Genomic DNA, 21,905 nt, shown 5'->3' on the forward strand with positions numbered 1-21,905 from the left:
AGAGAGAGAGAGAAAGAAATGACCGCAGTGTATTAAAGCAAAAGGATGAAAGAAAAAGAAAGAGTAAAGCAGGAGAGGAGGGGGGGATGAGAGGATGACAGTAAGGATGATGTCATTCTTTTTCCTCACCAGTGAGGCTGACTTGATGGTGGCGAAGCGCTCACGGTTTTTATAGTTATGAGCCTGAGCTCTTTCCGATGAGGACGGTCGCAGGTCCGACCGGTGGTCCCGATGAGGAACGTCATCAGGGATATACTGATGATCCTGAGGACAAAAAGCACATAAAACCAGTCAAGGATTTGGTGTCACAACATAATCTCTTGAGGATTTATCCGAAGCGACTTGGGGTCCATTCAAGCTATACATCTTCCCTATCAGAGCCGCAGCAGGAGTTTTATTTCCTGTTGCTGTAGGATAAGCAGAGACAATTCAGCATGAGAATATTCAATACCAACAGGCTCCCTATCTTAAAATATCTTCATTAATCGACCCACAAGCTCAGTCCACCTGAAGCGTTCATATTCCTGAGGGTTTTGTCTTCTCTCAGTGAGCACAACGAAAGCTGTTCAGTTCCCCTAAAGTCAATACATATTTCTCCTGCATGCTGATGTAATTTCCTTTAGGACAGGAAGTGTCAATCAGTCAATCACGTGTGTGCAAGTGGATGTGAACGTCCAAAATCACATACTTTCAGAGAATGTAAGAAGTGCTAGAGGAAAAAAATGCTATTTAAAAAGCAATAAAAAAAAGCTGACTGTACTTTGTAAGGCTTCACAATTTGCCCCCAAAATGTGTGATTTTATGTCAATGACAACAACAACAATAATAATATTATTATCAAATAAAAAAATTACAAAATATTTCACAGTAAAAAAATAAGTATTTAAGAAAAACAACAATCCCAATAATATTTTACAGTACAACTGTAAAATTACAATATTAATGTTCATGGATGTTTGCTGGAGCCTTTGTGATTTGCAAATTGCACTTATCTATCGCACAATTTCAGTTTTATTTCGATAAATTGTGTAGCCATAGTATAAACATGTTGTCATTGACTTTTGACCCTTATGTTCTTTGACTATGACATGCTTGCAACAACTGCGAAAATAATTTGCCCGAGTGTTGTTAAACAAGCACAATTTAACCACAAGGAACAACAATTTTAGTTCCTATAGCACAATTTAACCACAAGGAACAACAATTTTAGTTCCTATAGCACTTACTTACTATACAGTATATTGCAGTCTCAAGCACATTTGGTGAACTTTATATTTTAAGAGAACATTAAATCTACTATTAACTTTAAGTATACCTTCTCTGTGCCCTGAAAGACTGCGTGTACCATTAAAATTGTAACAAGCCAGTCTTCTGAGATTTAAATAGCTTGACTGAGAGAGAAAAACATAGTCTGGTCTGGAAAGCATATGTTCTATTTTTGTTTGTCAGCATCAATGAAAGTATGGTAAGCATTTAAAAATGAAAAATAAAAAAAGGACTGCACTGCATTTTTAAAAGTTTGGGAGATTTCTGACGGTGTGTATGTCTGGGACCTTTTTGTGGTGCGTGGAAGACTCTAGGGTGCTGTCGTAGTCGTGGTGCAGCTCGGAGCAGGAGTCATCTGGCACCTCCTGCAGGCTGTTGACGCTGCTGCTCTGACTGCCGGTGCTAACGGAGGTGCTGGGGATGGAATGATTACTGCCCAAACTGTTCATCTTACAGCCTGCCTGATCTCCATCCTGTGCAAAAGACAGAGAAATACACACAGATAAACTGATCACCATCCTTTTTGAAAACCCATATTTATTTCAATTACTAAGAGCACTTTACACATCTCACTGCAAGGCCTGTAATAGCAGTTATTTGTTGAACAGAGACACATTCACACCATTACTGAAAGCCCTCCTGCCACTTAATAGTTCAATGTTGTTCAAAATAGTGTGTAGTCCTACCTTTAATGTAGTTCAAGAAAACATAATTCCATGTACTTTTCGTTGCAATTCAGTACAGTCTGCAGTATATACTTCCAAAAAATATATAGTATATAGTTGTTCTGTATAGTAGATAGTTCAGCATAGTATCAAATTTTAAATATATCTACACTTAAGTTTAGTATATTTTCACTATAGTTCAGTAGGTTATTACATTTATGCATTTAGCAGATGTTTTCATCCTAAGCGACTAAGAGAGAGTTTAGTATAGTATATAGTTATATCTTAAGTTTATTTCAATTTGGGGTCAGTAAGATTATTTTTACGATTTATTGTTTTTGAAAAAGTCTCTTATGCTCCCCAAGGCTGCATTTATTTGATCAAAAGCATAGTAAAAATTGGAATTTCGTGAAATATTGTTATAATTTAAAGGGGTCATATGATGCTTTTTTAAAGATCATTATTTTGTGTATTTGGTGTAACAGAATATGTTGACATGCTTTAATGTTCAAAAAACACATAATTTTTCAAATACTGTACATTATCGTAGGTCCTCTATGCCCCGCCTCTATAAAATGCATTGCTGTTCTGTTGTAAGTAATCTTACAGAGTCCTAAATGCATCTACTTCTGGAAGGCCAAATAAAGTGCTTTTGCTTTCGCACTGAAACACACAGCGTCTCCCTGACATGGCTGCTTCAACACTAACTGCGGGAACTGAAACCACACCTTCTTTCTTTGCGTGCACATTTGGGCGGCATTATGCAAATATTTCCACATAGTGAGGTAGATATGTGGGGGCGTGTTAGAACGAGCCGTTTTAGGAGGGTGTGGCAGAGTCTTAACTTTGATAAAGAATATCTCTTTGGTTTTGAGACTTTAGTCTTTGCAACTTCAGGGATCTTATCTATGCACAATCAGCTTGTAACACTCCAAAGAGAAAGGAAAACTTGAAATCGCATCATATGACCCCTTTAAAATAATATTTTTTTATTTTAGTACATTTTAAAATATAATTTATTACTGTGAAGGCAAAGTTGAATTTTCAGCAGCCATTACTCCAGTCACTGGAAACCATTACACATTTTGTTCCAGGAATCTTAATTTGAAATAGATTATGTATTTATTATTATAATTATTTAGAAATGCAAGTATCTATACTTTCACTTCTGATCAATTTAATGCATCCTTACTGAACTATATAGTACCTTCAGTTTAGTTTAATATAGTTCATAATTCAGTCTAGTACTGTATATGATACAATATACTTTTAAGTTAATTATTTATAATGTAGTCAAGTTTAGTTTATTATCTCTTCAGTCTAGTTGGGGCCCTTTTCGTCTATCCATCCATTAAAATGGACAGACTGACATGAAATCCATCTGTAATCCCAATTTTTTCTATGATAACTCAAAACTGATGTTAACAAAGCATAGGTGGCAAACATGTAAAGGACATTTTTAAGCAAGAGAAACCAGTGGCTGTTGTGTATTACATGTAGCCACATGCAACAGCAGGAAGCACGCTGACTACTATGAAACTCACACAGGCAGTATGAAGTCAACGTGTGTATGACACTCAAGGGGGCCTTTTATTTCTCAGAGTATTTCCTGTACCCACCTCCTCCTCTTCCTGAGACTCCCCCATTGGGCCGTTGTGTTTCTCTTGGTAGAGGATTTTTTTCATTTTACGGTACTGCAGGTTGTCCAGCTCTCTGACTGCATCCTTCGTCCTCTGGATCAGATCGATGAGGACCCGTGGAGGACGCTCTCTCCTCACAAACTCATGCTGGAACGGACAAAGAGGGACAGAGAGTGCATTTTTTAAATGAAATGTTTTTGCAATTTTAACCTTGCTAAGGCAAATGAAAAGAGCAATACGTGATGATCAAATGTACAAACACAGCTTCTGTGTGTAAACATCACGATCAATCAGACTTCACCCTCAGTTTCTGGGTTTTATATCAATTTATGGCTCGCTAAGAGGAAAATGTGTTTTTATTTGGCCCCGTGTTCACCTAAAAACTACACAAACTGCAATCATTTCACAAAAGCAAATATTTCAGGAGTAAAATTTGGGGGTTAAGCATGATGCAATTCAACTGCCATGAAATAAACCCAGTCTCAATCCTCTCAGCATGCCAGATTACTCTGCTTGCGCTCTGAATTTCGTCATTTCGTGTTTGTCCTTTGCTCACCAGAGGGTGCTCATGTGTAATGTGGCCTTGAGTGGACATATGCCATATGGAGGAGGGTTTCTGACATGGCTGGCTAAATGAGGACTTGATCTCACCTCCTCAATGGAAATACAAAGACAACAGACTCGAGTCACAAGTGGCTGGATGTGTGCATGTTAACTGGGTTCGCAAAACCGTGGTCTGTAAACCACAAACCAAGAGTCTTTGAAAACTAATTGGTCGTGTTGCAGTTCTTTCCATTACTCAACTGGGCCAACTGGGAGTCATTTATTCATTTATTTATTTGGGAGAAAACTGTTAGAAGGACAATCCAAAATCCAAATCAAAGCCTGTCTGATTCCTCGAAACAGCCACTCTTGAATATTTACGGTAAATCCTCCTTCTGGGACTCTTTACAGCAACTTTTCCTCTAAACCATGCATCATGAAGATCTTCTTTTATGCACCTACTCTAAAACTCTTCTTCTTGGTAATTTTTTGTATTTCCAGTCATAAACCATTCTCATAAACCTGATCAAAGTAGACTGGTTCCTTGTTTTTGCATGCCTTTGTTGTTAAGTTAATACATGTTATTAATTTGACAATATATATTTTACTCTAAAGGAATAAGCTTTCTTATTGGACTGTTTGAGGTGGACTGGTTAATTCTAAATATTTATTAACTGTAAAAATAAAGTTGACTGCTGATTTTTCTATTCATCAAAGAATCTTGGACAAAAATATTAAGCAGCATAACAGTTTTCAACACTGATAATAATATGACATGTTTCTTGAGCACCAAATCAGCATATTAGAATTATTTCTGAAGGATCATGTGACACTGAAGACTGTGGTAATGATGCTGAAAATTCAGCTTTGAATCACAGGAATAAATAATATTTTAAAATATATCAAAATAGAAATCAGTTATTTTAAATTGTAATAATATTTCAAAATATTACTGTTTTTACTGTATTTTTAATCAAATAAATGCAGCCTTGGTGAGCATACAAGATATCTCACCAACCCAAAACTTGTGAATGATAGAAAAAGCTAAATTGTTCAAGGTGGACTGGTTAATTATAAATGTTCATTAACAGTCAACAAAACCAATTTTTCATTCATTTGACAAAATCTAAACGACTCTAAAGCATAAACCCATCTTGGAAGCCTAATCAACATTGGTTCACCCTTTGATTGCTTTCAATAACTCTTGATAAATGTTAACCACTCTGTCAACATCCATGGAGAGTGATTTGGAATGGAATCACAAATATAGTTGACAACACATTTAGTTTAAGCAGGTCACGTCTGTGCTGCGAGCGGGTAAAACACTAGAGCAAACGGCTCAACCATTAAGCTCAGCAAAGACAGTAACAGCTAACAGCTCGGCTTCCCGATGATAACATAGATAAGCATTCACCACTCTAAACGGGCATCTGTGACTGACCAGCATGGGAGGAATCTAATCTACAGGATTATCCCATTTAAATGGAGGAAATTACATAATCTGAAGTTTTGCAGAGAGTCAGCTCTAACTGTCAGATCGTGAGTGATATCCACTGCTCGTCCTAAATCGACAAGACCTCTATAGGTCAAGAATTGAGGTGGATTTAGACCCCATATGAGATTAAGACAGCAGTTGGGACACGGCAAATGGTGGGAACAGAATAAATGAATGCTAGACTCTGATTAATGACCTCTTTTCGGTCTTAATGAGCTTGGAAGGACAGTCTTGAGGTATTAGAGAGAAATGGGAGAGCAAAACTGGGCCGAAATTAATTTTTCCCCCCAGTTTCAACATCTGCATGGACTCAGTTGCAGAAAAGACCAGTGGTGCCTACAGCGGTTTGGCTGTATGAACCATGAGCTCTCAGACTGATCTGACAAAGGTTTTCCATGAAATTATCGGTGATCATGCATGACCCAAATTTTGGATGGCTGATTTATTAATTATTATTTTGAGTCAGTTTTTTCTTTTTAGTGAATTGGCCAAACGAGTTTGCAAAACAGTCTGATACAATTCACATTCGTTCAGACCACTCTCTCACTGAATCATCTAAAGTGGATTCTCAGTCAGTAAAACAGAAAGACAGTATCAAGATGGCTGCCGTGATTTTGCCAAGACAGACATGTTCCTGGATCAACATCTTTTGTTGATCCTGGATCAATATTACTGTCCAAAAATATAGACTAAACCCAATCCCTAAACCTAACCCTACCCATAATTTATTCCTAAAATCAGTGTGAAATGATAGCTGATTACCAAGGGTGTAGAAGCACCTAACCCTGATCGTAAGCCTAAACCGGATATTTCCTGAAAGGTCATCCCTCAATTCTGATTGGTTAATTGGAATGTTGTTCCAGGATCAGCAAGGATGTTGATCCAGGAACATGTTGTACTTGGTGAAACCCCGGTCACCGTATCGAGATACACAGAGAACAAATGGCACTGGATGAAGTGGATATTAACCAAAAAAAATTTAACTAAAGGCTACTTTTTGAGAATTCAGCCACTGCTATGTCATGTGAATAAGCAGCCATTCATGTCGAAAGTGGGTCCATCTGTGCTGTTTTTCAGTTGTTTTCATGTTGAACATGCACTAGATGGATGTCTTTGGTCATTTTGTTGCTGCTTTCGAGTTTAAAAATGTTTAAAATTAGTGCACAATATATACATGAATACTAGAAATGCTCAAGAAAATTAAAGGAGTATTTCAGCCAAAAATGGATTTGTTTCATGCACAAGATCACAATGTGGATTATTGTGATGTTTTTATCAGTTGTTTGGACTGAAATTCTGACGGCACCCATTCACTACACAGGATCCATTGGTGAGCAAGTGATGAGATGCTAAATTTCTCCAAATCTGTTCCCATTAAGAACAAACTCATCTACATCTTGGATGGCCTAAGGGTGAGTACTGTACATTTTCAGCAAATTTTCATTTTTGAGCCAACTATTTCATTGCAACTTCTGAATTTTAACGGTGAAATTTTAACAAAAAAACCTTGGGTGGTGTTTTTTTTTTTTGCAAAAAATCTGATAAAATCCTCTAGGCACCCATGGAAAAGATACCAGTATCCCATTCCACCCTGGGTCGCCCATCCCTTGTGAGGTTGTGCCTGAAGTGAGCGCCTACCATCGACACTAAGCTCTCAGGGCTAAATAGGATTACCTGTGTCCACCAATGAGATCAACCGTGACCTGTAACATGCACCCACACAAACAGACCCATAGAATGCACAAACAAACAAACAAATCACATTGGTAGCACTATCCCTTAATGATCATGCATCCAGAGCTTCCCTGCAGCCAATAATCAATCATATCCCAACTGTACTGCTACATTCTATCACACATTTATTTTGGTGATGATTTAAATCCATAAGCCTCCCACCACAGCACGATATCAAGAACATTAGTCACCGCGCAGCAATACGTCCACCTACAGCCACAGTGATTCGGTTGAAAGAAAGTCATGGTTAGATTAGTTACGTTAGACACGCACAATCAAAAATTCCTCCTGCTTTTATTAACCCTCCAAGGATGTAGTTGGCACAGAAAGTGAGCAAATGAAAAAACAGAAGGCAGAATGACATACTCTGTGGGTTGAGCGCTTGGCTGTGCATAAGAAAACGTGTATGAGTGTGAGTCAGCAGGGATGGATGAGTAAGGAACCCACTGTCATGAGGGCAGGAAGTACTGACAGATATGGCGAAGAGGAAGTGCACTAACCAACTGCACAGGGGCGTCTTTATCTCTTCGAAAGTGCAGATATTGACGTTTTTACAAATTACACATGATGAACTGGGGTTTGGGAATGTGTGGGCGTACGTTACTAAGGCGGTTACTCTGTAATCAAATGGACAGCAGAGTTTCCTGTGCTACAAACACATCACTAGTTTAACTAACTTAAGATGAAAGGGGGAAAAAACAGAAAACAAAATATACACTAATGCCTGCTATACAGCCTGTCACAGAAACACTGAAAATGCAACATGTACACTACAGGTCAAAAGCTTGACGTCTGTAAGATTTTTTTTTAAATGTTTTTAAGGCTGCATATATTTGATAAAAATACAGTAAAAGCAATATTGTCAAATCTTATTACTATTTAAAATAACTGTTTTCTTTTTATATATATTTTAAAATGTAATTTGTTCCTGTGATGGCAAAGCTGATTTATAGCTCCATAAACATTTATTATTATTACGATGTTGAAAACAGTTGCACTGCTTATTATTTTTGTGCGAAACAATGAGCAATGTTTTTTTCTTTGATGAATAGAAAGTTCAAAAGAACGGCATTTATTTGAAATATTGTTTTTTGTAATTTAAACAATGTAAAATGCTCACCTTTGATCATTTTAATGCATCCTTGCTGATTTAAAGTATTCATTTCTTTAAAAAAATGTATTAAGCACTGAACTTGTGTTATGAATTGCACAATTTATGAATGACAAATTCCAGAAATACAACACAAGAAATTAAGCTCGTTTAGCTAGTTTGCACACACTGGTGATTAATGCTTTTCAAGCAACCACTCTTGAAGACTGCTAAGAAAGTCTATTTTTGTGTATAAGAGTATCTATTTCTGATAAACCTGCTCATAAGTGTCACGTAAAAACTAAAACTCTGGTTGACCACTTTACATCGCAGACAGTCTCTTCTTGTGTAATTCTGTAGTTCTTTGCTACAATTAGCTGTAATGTAGACCTGATCCTATGCCATTTGTCAAAGGTCTCACTACGTGAGATTAAGCTGCTTAAGAAGTTTACATTTCTGAGCCTAAACGCAACAGAACGTGACTCAGAGTGGGAATGAATTAACAGTATTGTGTGGGCACTCAGAAGTCGTGCTTGAACTTCGATGAGCAATGCTTATGAGTGACTTTATATGCGTCAACACTGTGTGAATGCGATTACTCACCCGCAGGAGTTCTGCTGAGGAGGGTCTGTCCTGAGGAATTTTTAGTAGGCAGTAGTCAACGAAACTCCGGAATGCATCCGACCTTCACAAAATACAAACAACAGTTACAGTATTATGCACTTTTGTAATGTACAAATAAATTACAAACATACTTGAAGCAATATTTACAGTAAACATTGAGTGTGTTACATGTTAAATGTTTTTAAAACAAAGCATAAACTGTTCTTATACACAACCATTCACACTACCTGGTCAGTAAAGATTTTCTTTTTGTCAAAAGAAATTAATACTTTTATTGAGCAAGGGTGCATTAAACTGATCAAAGTGACAATAAATATTTATAATGTTACAAAAAAATGTATTTAAAAAAAAATCCTGTTCTTTTGAACTATTCAAAGCATCCTGAAAAAAAATATATATATATATATTTAGCAGCATAAATATCAACATATCAAAATTGATAAGAACTACTTCTTGCACTGCAAATCAGCATATTACAATGATTTCTGAAGGATCATGTGACTCTGAAGACTGAAGTAATGACTGATGAAAATTCAGCTTTGCATCACAGCAATAAACTGCATTTTAATATCTATTGAAACCGAAAACAGTTATTTTAAATTTTTATAATTTATCACAATATTACTGTTTTTCCTGTATTTTTAAAGGGGTCATATGATGCTTTTTTTAAAGATCATTATTTTGTGTATTTGGTGTAACAGATTATGTTGACATGCTTTAATGTTCAAAAAACACATTATTTTTCAAATACTGTACATTACTGTAGGTCCTCTATGCCCCGCCTCTCTCAAACGCTTCGTTTTCTACAAAGTCCCTCCTTCCGACAAGCGCAGTCTGCTCTGATTGGCCAGCTGACCCAGTGCATTGTGATTGGCCGAACACTGCAAGCACTCGTCGGAAATGTAACGCCCCTTACCATAATCGCAAGCTTCATCTTTCAAAATAAATGTAAAGACAGTAAATAATGTCATTAGTTTTACCATCAGTTCAAGCCCGAAAGGGGAACAGACACAGTAATGATGCAGTACACAAGCCGCGGTTAAGACAGCTGACCCTACAGTGATGTGACGCGGTCTCTCTCTCTCTCTCTCTCACACACACACACACACACACACACACACACACACACACACACACACACACACACACACACCATGTAGCTGATTCAGAAGCGCCAGATTGTCATAGCAAAGTCAGAATGACCTCCTCATCTCCTCATCCTCCTCATTCATTTTATGGACCATAAAATGTGTTGCTGTTCTGTTGTAAGTAATCTTAAAGATTCCTAAATGCATCTACTTTCGGAAGGCCAAATAAAGTGCTTTTGCATTGAAACACACAGCGTCTCCCTGACATGGCTGCTTCAACATTAACTGCGCTTACTGAAACCACGCCTTCTTTCTTTGCGTGCACATTTGGGCGCATTATGCAAATATTCCCACATAGTGACCAAGATATGTGGGGGCGTGTTAGAATGAGCCGTTTTAGGGGGGCGTGGCAGAGTCTTAACTTTGATAAAGAATATCTCTTTGGTTTTGAGACTTTAGTCTTTGCAACTTCAGGGATCTTATCTATGCACAATCAGTTTGTAACACTCCAAAGAGAAAGGAAAACTTGAAATCGCATCATATGACCCCTTTAATTAACCTAAGAGACTTCTTTTAAAAACATTAAAACAATTTAAAGGTAGTGTGTGTGTATATATATATATATATAGGCTTCATATTGACTTTATAACATACATAATCTTTCTCAATTTCGGAAAGGATTCTTTCTTGTACTATTACGTACACTGCAAAAGTATTGCATGCGTAAATGTGAACGCATCTCCTTCACATAAAATCTGTGAGTAAAAGTGTGACACCCTCAACAATATTCTGGCCCATTCAGACAGCCTTTCAATTTCCAGATCTATTGACTAAAGGCAACACTGTTTGAAAGACCAGCAGGCTTTCATTTTGCTGCAGGTCAGAGAGTTGAGGGGCACCGAAAGTTTGCTTGTGCATTAATGCACAAGATCAGGAATTATAAAGAGCTGGCAGCTGGAGTCAGAGTTATAGCATAACACATTTAAAGTGTGAGAAGAGTGCGTGGTTGAGAGAGTATATATGTTTGACGAGTAGGAGTATATATATTTCGGTTTTGTGATTGTGTAGAAGGACACTCACCACTCATTGGACTGTAAGGAGGGAGAGTCGTTTTGGGCGATGTGGTATAAGGCACTCATAGCGTTCATGTTGAAGAGAGGAGGCTTGCGTTCAGCTAGAAAACAGCAGAAGTGAAAAAAAAAAAAATTCATCAAATGTGCTGAAATTCTCAAACTGAAAATGTGTGACATTACATATATTGTGAATACATGCATATGCATATGTACATATGCAAGTTATTTCAAACATGTCAATATTTAGACTAAATCCCAGTTTGTCTTTTATAGCATGCAATGTTAGGAGCAGTGCACTCTTAAAAAGAAGGTTTCTCTATTGACATTGATGGTTCCATGACAAACCTTTAAAATCCATGGAACATTGGCATTGCACCAAAGGGTCTTTATAACGGAAAAAAGGTTTCACAGATAATTAAGATATAAGAAACAAGAAAAAATGGTTCTTTTAAGAACCGTTCATTTAAAGGTTCTTAGGGGAACCAAATATGGTTCTCCTATGTGGCATTGTTGTGAAAACCCACTTTTGGAACCTTTATTTTTAAGAGGGTGTGTTTAAAACCACAGTTTTGAAAACGGAATGTCATCTGAGTAATATGCTATTTTCATATTACACATATTACAAGTATGTACTGATCAAGGAAGTACATGACAGTTCTCTAATGCGACAAAAATACAATTTTATGAAGTTGTATGTCCCAATACTGGGATATTAGTTAGCTACAAAGTGCACACTTTGCCAATGCAGTGCACACTTGAAATGTTTCTTTTCACATCAAAACAATAAAACGATGTAAGAGTTATAACATCTATCCACTACAATAGTAGATAATGGTAATAATAATTCCTCAAATTTCATCCACTATGTTTAATTAATGTTGTAATAAATACAATATACAAATGACATATAAAGAGAACAGTCATATAGAATTATGAGTAAAGTGTAGACAAAATATCACAGACAAAAAAATGACCCATTCTCCATTGTCAATAGTGTAGCGATGTATGGTACACCGCTCATACAGAAGTCACCTTCAAGTCACTTTTGGCGAATTCATGGGACCAACTTGAACATTTGCATGGGGAACAATTTTGCACAAAACTCCCCATCACACAGATTCCTATTGAAATGAATGGAATTCGCCTATGACATTTCACATAGCAACAGTAAATATGACACTCCTTAAGGGTCAAAGGTCATCAGCTATAGTGGTTTTAGTGTAACAACACACAATGGCTTCTAAACTTCTGCTTATTGTAGTGGACACAATGCCTCAGAACATTAGAAAAAAAGGTACATAGATGAAATAAGTTCAAAAACATGTAGACACTCACCCAGCTCTATGCAAGTGATCCCCAGAGACCAGACATCCACCTTCCCCTCATACTGACCCTCATCCATGGCTAAAATCACTTCTGGAGCCATCCTGTGTTAGAAACGCACACAATTGTCTAATTAACACTGGTGTATCAGGACACATTATCTTCCTGAACATCAATATCTGCGGTACTGACCAGTACGGGGTTCCCACAAAGGAGTTGGCAGGAGAGGCAATGGAAGCGGAGCCAAAATCAGCCAGTTTGACCTGACCGGGCTCCGTCAGCAGGATATTACCAGCCTTCACGTCTCTAAACAAAATCACAGATACAGAGAAAGTTGAAGTCAGACAGTATAGACCTACAGTAGTGTCACAATTCCATATTATGCAATGGCAGGGTGAAAAAATAAAATAAAATGAATGACAATGACATTTAAAAATCTGTTCCAGATGTATACCACATTATTATTTTTTATAGTTTTTTCCCCCCCTTAGTCTTACTTATTTAAATGTTCTCTCTGTTCTCATGTCATATACTGTATGTATGTATGTATGTACCAAGAGCTCCTAAAAAACAACAAATTCCTTGTGTTTGCACACACTAGGCAAATAAAGCTCATTCTGATTCTGATAATAAAATAAAATAGCATTGCAGAGTGAAAATGACAGTAAAAATAGTACTGTTACTGGAAGCTAATAAAACACATAAGAACTCATACGTTGTAAAAAAGTTCAATAAAGCATGGTCAATAAATGGTATGCTGACATATGCGATCCTGCTGATATATATGGTATGTCATGGATTGGTACTTTAATTATAATGGTTTAGTATTTTGGACCCTGAAACCAAAGAGTACACACTCTGAATCTGAAAAAAATATATAATAATTCTGTTTTGATATTTAATATAATTGGTTTATTTCATATTTTCACATTTGTTTATTTCATTGCCATACCAGCATCTATGGCTATTTTCATGGCAAGATCACTGTATTTTAAAAGAAACAAATAGTAGTAAAACAGTAGTAATGAAAAACATTCATTGGCAACCAACATCAATATTAGGGATGCAGGATATTATCGGACCGTTATCGGATTTGAAAAAAAATATTCTATGCCTAGCTGATAAGATGAATAGCTCACATGTGCTCAGGGTGTGCTAGCGCTAAGGTCACGTCAGCAGTGTGGCCATTCTTGAAGCAAACTTTTAACTGAATGTTGATTAGATTGACTGTTTTGGATTGTCACATTTAATATGAGAAAGTACGTACAGAATGACCCATGCAGCAGAGCGTGCAGCAGCAGCTATAACCTCCCCCGGGTCCTAATGCCTATTTTTGTAAGGTCTTTTATTTATTTAGGGGGCGCCATAGACCTAACTACTTGTATTAAATGAAAAGTAAAATACACAAATAAGATTAAGATACTTGTGTTTCTATATAAATAAAGCAGAGTCTTATAAAAACACGAGTCTGTTTTGATTTAAGGGGGGGGGGTACAATGCTGTTTCATGCATTCAGAGTTGGATTCTCGTGCTAAGCATGGACAAAGTTTCAAAAAACTATTTGGACGTATGACAGAGTATTTCTGTGCCAAAAATCTTACTTCTGGGTTCGTACAAGTTTCGGAGAGTTTTTTCCATCGTGGCTCTTATTGACGTAAACGAGGGTGAACATTTTTGCCCCCCAAAATTTCTACTCAGCCCCCCTAAAAATTTTGTGATTCGCTCCATAAACTGTACATGAATTCATGATCGCCTCAGTGCCCTTTTAATTTCATATGAAAACAGCGGCAGACTTCGGCTCCTCCCCATCTTTCAGCGCGTTCTTCAATCCGCGGTGGTGCAGAGCGAGAAACAGAGGACAGGGTGTGAGTTTATCGATAGATTGTTATAATATCTGCATCTGTGCAGTTCTGTCATAAATGCAGTTTACAAAATGTCATGGGGTAGCAATCGGTTTTCCATCTACTGTAAAGTTTTCGCTCCGTTCACCCCTCATCACACCAGTTTCCTCCAGCGAAAATGTGACGTTAGCCCTTAACACACGAACGCATACTTTATAAAATGTTGTTATTTTCATTTGAAAATTTTACTTTCAATATAAAACATATCACAGTGCATGTGGCATTAACTACCATACAGTCATGCACAGAAATGATTGAAGACAGTGACAGACAGAACTTGAGCATAGGAAGAGGTTTGTTTAGAAATACAAACAATAAAATTGTGTTTGTGTGTGTGTGTTTGTGATCAGGAAGACTGATCTTCAAGTATTTGGCTTATTCAGTACTCAAATTTTATACCCATCTAACGTATGCAATACAGTGGAATACTGCAATACGTTTAGTATACCACCCCAACCTAATGGTCAAACGTTATTTTATTTTATTTTTTTATTATTATTATACCCTCATTGGGGGCTGAGCCCCACCCCCCCAAAATGAAAATCCTAGAATTGCCCCAGATTGAGAGAACTGTGTGTGAGGGCACGGGCGCACCGTGTTGCCAGATCCAGTAATTATAAGCATCTTTGGACTTATCTTTTCTACTTTTAGAAATGTAATAGAGCGGGAAGTTGCAGTTTAGTAATAGGGCTATGTATTGTTGAATGAATAATAAACAACTGATAACATTATACACCCCTAACCTATAGTAATGGTGCAATATGATATAATTTAACAATGCTCATTTCTCCAAAACAGAGAAAACATCTTTCAAACATCTACATGTCTGTCTCTTTTAAAGTGTTAGTGTATATAATGAGTTGTATGTGGGGTTATTATAGCACAATTCTAAACCCCCACCCCTCACTAATTTTCAAACCCTGGCTACGGCCATGCAGATATTGTCTTGATATAGGGAGATACGAGGGTCTGTATTACTTACTATTGGAGAAAGCGTAACGGTCAACTTGGATCACACGGGCCTTAATAATCACAGTACAGCCTTGACGTCATTGAATTACAGTCAGAGTTGTGCAGAGTTGACACTCAATCGCTGTTTACGGATACCATAGGAATGAATGAGAAGTGCTGTAAGCTGTATCCCACCTGTCGCAAAAAGTCAGTGACTTCTCATATAAAACGCCTTTTTTTTGTTCTCGGTGTAAACTTGAAAAATATTCCAATCCAAAAGTATTGCTTAGTGTAAAACCTATTGGAGATTATCTGATGGGCTGTCGATTCATTAAATTATAAGCCGTTTCCTCTAAAAAGCTGTTTATTCAGCGTAGTGAAGCCTCTCCTCCATTGACATCCATTAAAAAAAATAAAACGGCCTCTGGTCTCCTTTCCCATGTACTGGCAAACCGGAAGCGTTAGCATTAGCCGTTACGCTTTTTTGGCTAAAGGTTGCAGGCCTGCCTTCTAGTGGCTTTGGCCCAGCAGAGTTTAGATTCAACCCTAATTAAACACACCTGATCCAACTAATCAAGTCCTTCAGGCTTATTTGAAACTATGACTATGTTTACATGGACATCAGTAATCTAATTATTTACCTTATTCTAAATAAGCCAATATTATGATTATGGTGTTTACATGAGTTGCTTTTAGAATATTCCTTTCATGTTCCCGTTTTACATGTTATAGTACATAGTTCGATTAATGGCACACACATATGCGATCCTGCTGATATATATGGTATGTCATGGATTGGTACTTTAATTATAATGGTTTAGTATTTTGGACCCTGAAACCAAAGAGTACACACTCTGAATCTGAAAAAAATATATAATAATTCTGTTTTGATATTTAATATAATTGGTTTATTTCATATTTTCACATTTGTTTATTTCATTGCCATACCAGCATCTATGGCTATTTTCATGGCAAGATCACTGTATTTTAAAAGAAACAAATAGTAGTAAAACAGTAGTAATGAAAAACATTCATTGGCAACCAACATCAATATTAGGGATGCAGGATATTATCGGACCGTTATCGGATTTGAAAAAAAATATTCTATGCCTAGCTGATAAGATGAATAGCTCACATGTGCTCAGGGTGTGCTAGCGCTAAGGTCACGTCAGCAGTGTGGCCATTCTTGAAGCAAACTTTTAACTGAATGTTGATTAGATTGACTGTTTTGGATTGTCACATTTAATATGAGAAAGTACGTACAGAATGACCCATGCAGCAGAGCGTGCAGCAGCAGCTATAACCTCCCCCGGGTCCTAATGCCTATTTTTGTAAGGTCTTTTATTTATTTAGGGGGCGCCATAGACCTAACTACTTGTATTAAATGAAAAGTAAAATACACAAATAAGATTAAGATACTTGTGTTTCTATATAAATAAAGCAGAGTCTTATAAAAACACGAGTCTGTTTTGATTTAAGGGGGGGGGGTACAATGCTGTTTCATGCATTCAGAGTTGGATTCTCGTGCTAAGCATGGACAAAGTTTCAAAAAACTATTTGGACGTATGACAGAGTATTTCTGTGCCAAAAATCTTACTTCTGGGTTCGTACAAGTTTCGGAGAGTTTTTTCCATCGTGGCTCTTATTGACGTAAACGAGGGTGAACATTTTTGCCCCCCAAAATTTCTACTCAGCCCCCCTAAAAATTTTGTGATTCGCTCCATAAACTGTACATGAATTCATGATCGCCTCAGTGCCCTTTTAATTTCATATGAAAACAGCGGCAGACTTCGGCTCCTCCCCATCTTTCAGCGCGTTCTTCAATCCGCGGTGGTGCAGAGCGAGAAACAGAGGACAGGGTGTGAGTTTATCGATAGATTGTTATAATATCTGCATCTGTGCAGTTCTGTCATAAATGCAGTTTACAAAATGTCATGGGGTAGCAATCGGTTTTCCATCTACTGTAAAGTTTTCGCTCCGTTCACCCCTCATCACACCAGTTTCCTCCAGCGAAAATGTGACGTTAGCCCTTAACACACGAACGCATACTTTATAAAATGTTGTTATTTTCATTTGAAAATTTTACTTTCAATATAAAACATATCACAGTGCATGTGGCATTAACTACCATACAGTCATGCACAGAAATGATTGAAGACAGTGACAGACAGAACTTGAGCATAGGAAGAGGTTTGTTTAGAAATACAAACAATAAAATTGTGTTTGTGTGTGTGTGTTTGTGATCAGGAAGACTGATCTTCAAGTATTTGGCTTATTCAGTACTCAAATTTTATACCCATCTAACGTATGCAATACAGTGGAATACTGCAATACGTTTAGTATACCACCCCAACCTAATGGTCAAACGTTATTTTATTTTATTTTTTTATTATTATTATACCCTCATTGGGGGCTGAGCCCCACCCCCCCAAAATGAAAATCCTAGAATTGCCCCAGATTGAGAGAACTGTGTGTGAGGGCACGGGCGCACCGTGTTGCCAGATCCAGTAATTATAAGCATCTTTGGACTTATCTTTTCTACTTTTAGAAATGTAATAGAGCGGGAAGTTGCAGTTTAGTAATAGGGCTATGTATTGTTGAATGAATAATAAACAACTGATAACATTATACACCCCTAACCTATAGTAATGGTGCAATATGATATAATTTAACAATGCTCATTTCTCCAAAACAGAGAAAACATCTTTCAAACATCTACATGTCTGTCTCTTTTAAAGTGTTAGTGTATATAATGAGTTGTATGTGGGGTTATTATAGCACAATTCTAAACCCCCACCCCTCACTAATTTTCAAACCCTGGCTACGGCCATGCAGATATTGTCTTGATATAGGGAGATACGAGGGTCTGTATTACTTACTATTGGAGAAAGCGTAACGGTCAACTTGGATCACACGGGCCTTAATAATCACAGTACAGCCTTGACGTCATTGAATTACAGTCAGAGTTGTGCAGAGTTGACACTCAATCGCTGTTTACGGATACCATAGGAATGAATGAGAAGTGCTGTAAGCTGTATCCCACCTGTCGCAAAAAGTCAGTGACTTCTCATATAAAACGCCTTTTTTTTGTTCTCGGTGTAAACTTGAAAAATATTCCAATCCAAAAGTATTGCTTAGTGTAAAACCTATTGGAGATTATCTGATGGGCTGTCGATTCATTAAATTATAAGCCGTTTCCTCTAAAAAGCTGTTTATTCAGCGTAGTGAAGCCTCTCCTCCATTGACATCCATTAAAAAAAATAAAACGGCCTCTGGTCTCCTTTCCCATGTACTGGCAAACCGGAAGCGTTAGCATTAGCCGTTACGCTTTTTTGGCTAAAGGTTGCAGGCCTGCCTTCTAGTGGCTTTGGCCCAGCAGAGTTTAGATTCAACCCTAATTAAACACACCTGATCCAACTAATCAAGTCCTTCAGGCTTATTTGAAACTATGACTATGTTTACATGGACATCAGTAATCTAATTATTTACCTTATTCTAAATAAGCCAATATTATGATTAAGGTGTTTACATGAGTTGCTTTTAGAATATTCCTTTCATGTTCCCGTTTTACATGTTATAGTACATAGTTCGATTAATGGCACACGTCATTACGTCCCCACGTGACGCCATCCGACGTCCCCTCTGGAATTTCCAGTATAAACGTATAGTTCGTCTTCGTGATGATGCCATGTACAGTTTTGGGTGTTTCATTTTTAAATTTATGAAAGCTTCAGGTGCAGTTAATTATTTGTACGTGCATACAGACGGCGGGTGTTGAAGCTCTTTTATTTGCCGTCAAACGGTTGAGCACTGCCGTGTGTGTATCCCGTCGCAAAATGCGGCGAAAAGTCCTACACGACGGTGATAATGTGATTAAGGTGTTTACATATCTATTCTGCACTTCAGTAATGCGACTAAAATAGGAATACTCCACATGTCTTAATTCAATTTCTGTTTACTTCGATTATGACTTTAGCCGGATTAAGGTAATCAAAAATCCCTGTTTACATGGTAAATTCTTAATCAGAGTATTGTCTTAATCGTATTAAAATCGGAGTATTGTTGTCCATGTAAACGTACTCTATGTATGTGTGTAGGAGCAAGGTTGGAACAAAACTTGGCAGGGCTCCTTCCCTCCAGGAATTGAGTTTGACACCCCTGCTTTAGACCATCTATTAATGTTAAATCCACAAATAAAATGTTAGTTTTCATCTGCATGTCAAAAAAACAACAACAACAACAAAAAAACAGCAGAGATTGATTTTATTATAGTTATTTTCAAAGCTTTCAATGTACTCTCATTAAAAAAATAACTTTAATAATGTTTATTAGTTATAACAAATGAGTTTTTGCTCATTTAAGTAGAGACATTTCTGAATAAAACCATCTCCTAGTGGACCTAAAGCAGTACATTCCAACAACATATTCTTTATAGACACAAAAATAGCATTGCTTTATGGTAAGCATATAAACATAAAAATCCAAGTTGTAAAGCAATTTGCTTAGAAAACAGATAATCAGATAAATATTTATCTGTCATTTACGCACACTGAGGAAGCTGATAATGTATAAATGGATATCAGTCAGAGGACGACTCACCTGTGGATCATGTTATGGGAATGTAGGTAAGCCAGTCCTAGCAAGGCACCATGTGTGATGGCAGCAATTTCAACCTCTTGGAGGGGTTTCTTGTGAACTGGACAAAACAAACAAACAAAACAGCACGCCCGATGACATCCTAACATGAAAAACATCACTGCAACATTTGGTGTTGTTGTTATAATGGTGCTAAAAAAAAAGTCATCCGATGCTTAGCAAGCGGACACTACACCTTTTAGGTACCTGATCCTTTTATAGACAAGGACTGAGAACTGGATTAGAACATGGCCTTGAATTAAACGGATTCAGACTAAATTACTCATACAATGACATTATGCCAAAGTTAAACTGGAATTTCTAAATTCCTCTTGTACACACACACACACATATATGAAGCAATAACTGAAACCAACAGTCTATCATTATAGCTGTGCATGTTGCCATGACAGCATCTGAAAGAAACAAAAACATGAATGCAATGGCAGTTTGGTAGTACCACTGGAATAAAACACAATGGGCTTTATAATGTGTCTAAGATGTGGCTAATAAAGGCCTTCAGCGCTGACTAAAAAAAACACATGACAGATCCAACAATTACTGTTCCTCTATGTGAATGCATACAGTGCTTACTGTGAGTGTGTGTCTGCACTGTACTTGCATACTTGAGAGTGTGCGTAGTGTGCCTGTGTGTGCATTTCAAGTGTGAACTCACCCTCTAACAAGTCTGAAGCAGAGCCAAGACAATACTCCATCACAAGCTGAATGAAAAAAGGCAGACGAGAATGAGAATATTGTGAAAAGGAGGCATGGTTGCCCCAGGGAATTCTGGGAATTCACTCAATGTAAACCAGGAAGTTCTTACAGCAGTTCCCTCGGTTCACAAATGCATTACTGTATTTATATCCCTCTTAATGGCAGTACTAACCCATGCTGTGTTGTCCTTCAAGTAGCAGCCTTTGTATTCAATGGTGTTTGGATGTCGTAGCTGTTCCAAAAATTTGACCTCTTTAATGATGTCCTGCCATTTCTGAAAAGAGGAACCCGAAGAAAAACACAATTTTGAACATCAGTATTCTACAGATACCAACAGCTAAAGAGCAGAATGGTTATATAAAGTCAATACGTATATGGATATTGGCTAATATAATGTATTTACAGCAACTGAGATGTACACAAACACTGAGATTACAATTATTTATTCATTAATTCATGGAAACACAATATTACCAAATACATTGTTTCTACAGCAACAATGAAGTACTGAATAAATAAATGCTTTGATTTGATCATCTTTATAAGTTCAAGGACATTAGAAGAAGGTTTGCCTAATACTCAGTACAGAAGTGCTTTATATGGAGACTAAAACAGTAACACATTCAAATCCTGACTCAAACTATCAGAGTTTGAAGACATCAAAGTGTGTCTCTCACCTCAGTGGTCTGCTTGCCATTGTAGGACATCTTCTTAATGGCCACCACCTCGTTGGAATAGGAGTTTCGGGCCTGCAGGGAAGCAAAACAGATTTAATTTATACTATTTTTGGCTTTTGCCACTTTTATTCAAAAGGTACAGCAGAAAGCTATTTGTGACCATGGACCACAAAAGTCTTAAGTCGCTGGGGTCTATTTGTAGCAATAGCCAAAAATACATTGTATGGTTCAAAATTATAGATTTTTCTTTTATGCCAAAAATCATTAGGATATTAAGTAAAGATCATGTTCCATGAACATATTTTGTCTTCATCAAGAAATCCAAATCACCAACGGATTCATTTTAACTTTTGTCACAGAACTTATTGGACCCCACTGAAAAGACATCGTATTGACTCTTCATTCAGCCCCTTCTGCAATAACTGTTCTGATCAGCAACTTGGAACCTTTGGAATGTGAAAAGGTCATAATTTTTTGGAATGC

At 37.2% G+C, this 21,905-nt stretch overlaps 1 protein-coding gene across 5 annotated transcripts in view; it reads right to left on the reverse strand.

Annotated features, from left to right (window-relative positions):
* Positions 1-21,905, reverse strand: part of taok3a (TAO kinase 3a) — a 106,620-nt gene that overhangs the window by 15,643 nt on the left and 69,072 nt on the right. For all 5 annotated transcript variants that reach the window (XM_016233571.1, XM_016233569.1, XM_016233574.1 and 2 more), the window contains 11 exons: positions 21,423-21,494; positions 20,918-21,019; positions 20,705-20,750; positions 19,993-20,089; positions 12,734-12,847; positions 12,554-12,645; positions 11,226-11,319; positions 9,037-9,118; positions 3,551-3,718; positions 1,554-1,739; positions 130-264 (listed from right to left, as the gene is read on the reverse strand). In XM_016233571.1, the coding sequence (XP_016089057.1) occupies positions 130-264; positions 1,554-1,739; positions 3,551-3,718; positions 9,037-9,118; positions 11,226-11,319; positions 12,554-12,645; positions 12,734-12,847; positions 19,993-20,089; positions 20,705-20,750; positions 20,918-21,019; positions 21,423-21,494 (1,188 nt within the window). The remainder of the gene's footprint in view (positions 1-129; positions 265-1,553; positions 1,740-3,550; positions 3,719-9,036; positions 9,119-11,225; positions 11,320-12,553; positions 12,646-12,733; positions 12,848-19,992; positions 20,090-20,704; positions 20,751-20,917; positions 21,020-21,422; positions 21,495-21,905) is intronic.

The sequence above is a fragment of the Sinocyclocheilus grahami genome, unplaced genomic scaffold (assembly GCF_001515645.1).
Source record: "Sinocyclocheilus grahami isolate Dianchi unplaced genomic scaffold, SAMN03320097.WGS_v1.1 scaffold434.1, whole genome shotgun sequence".
Taxonomy (NCBI): Eukaryota; Metazoa; Chordata; class Actinopteri; order Cypriniformes; family Cyprinidae; genus Sinocyclocheilus; species Sinocyclocheilus grahami.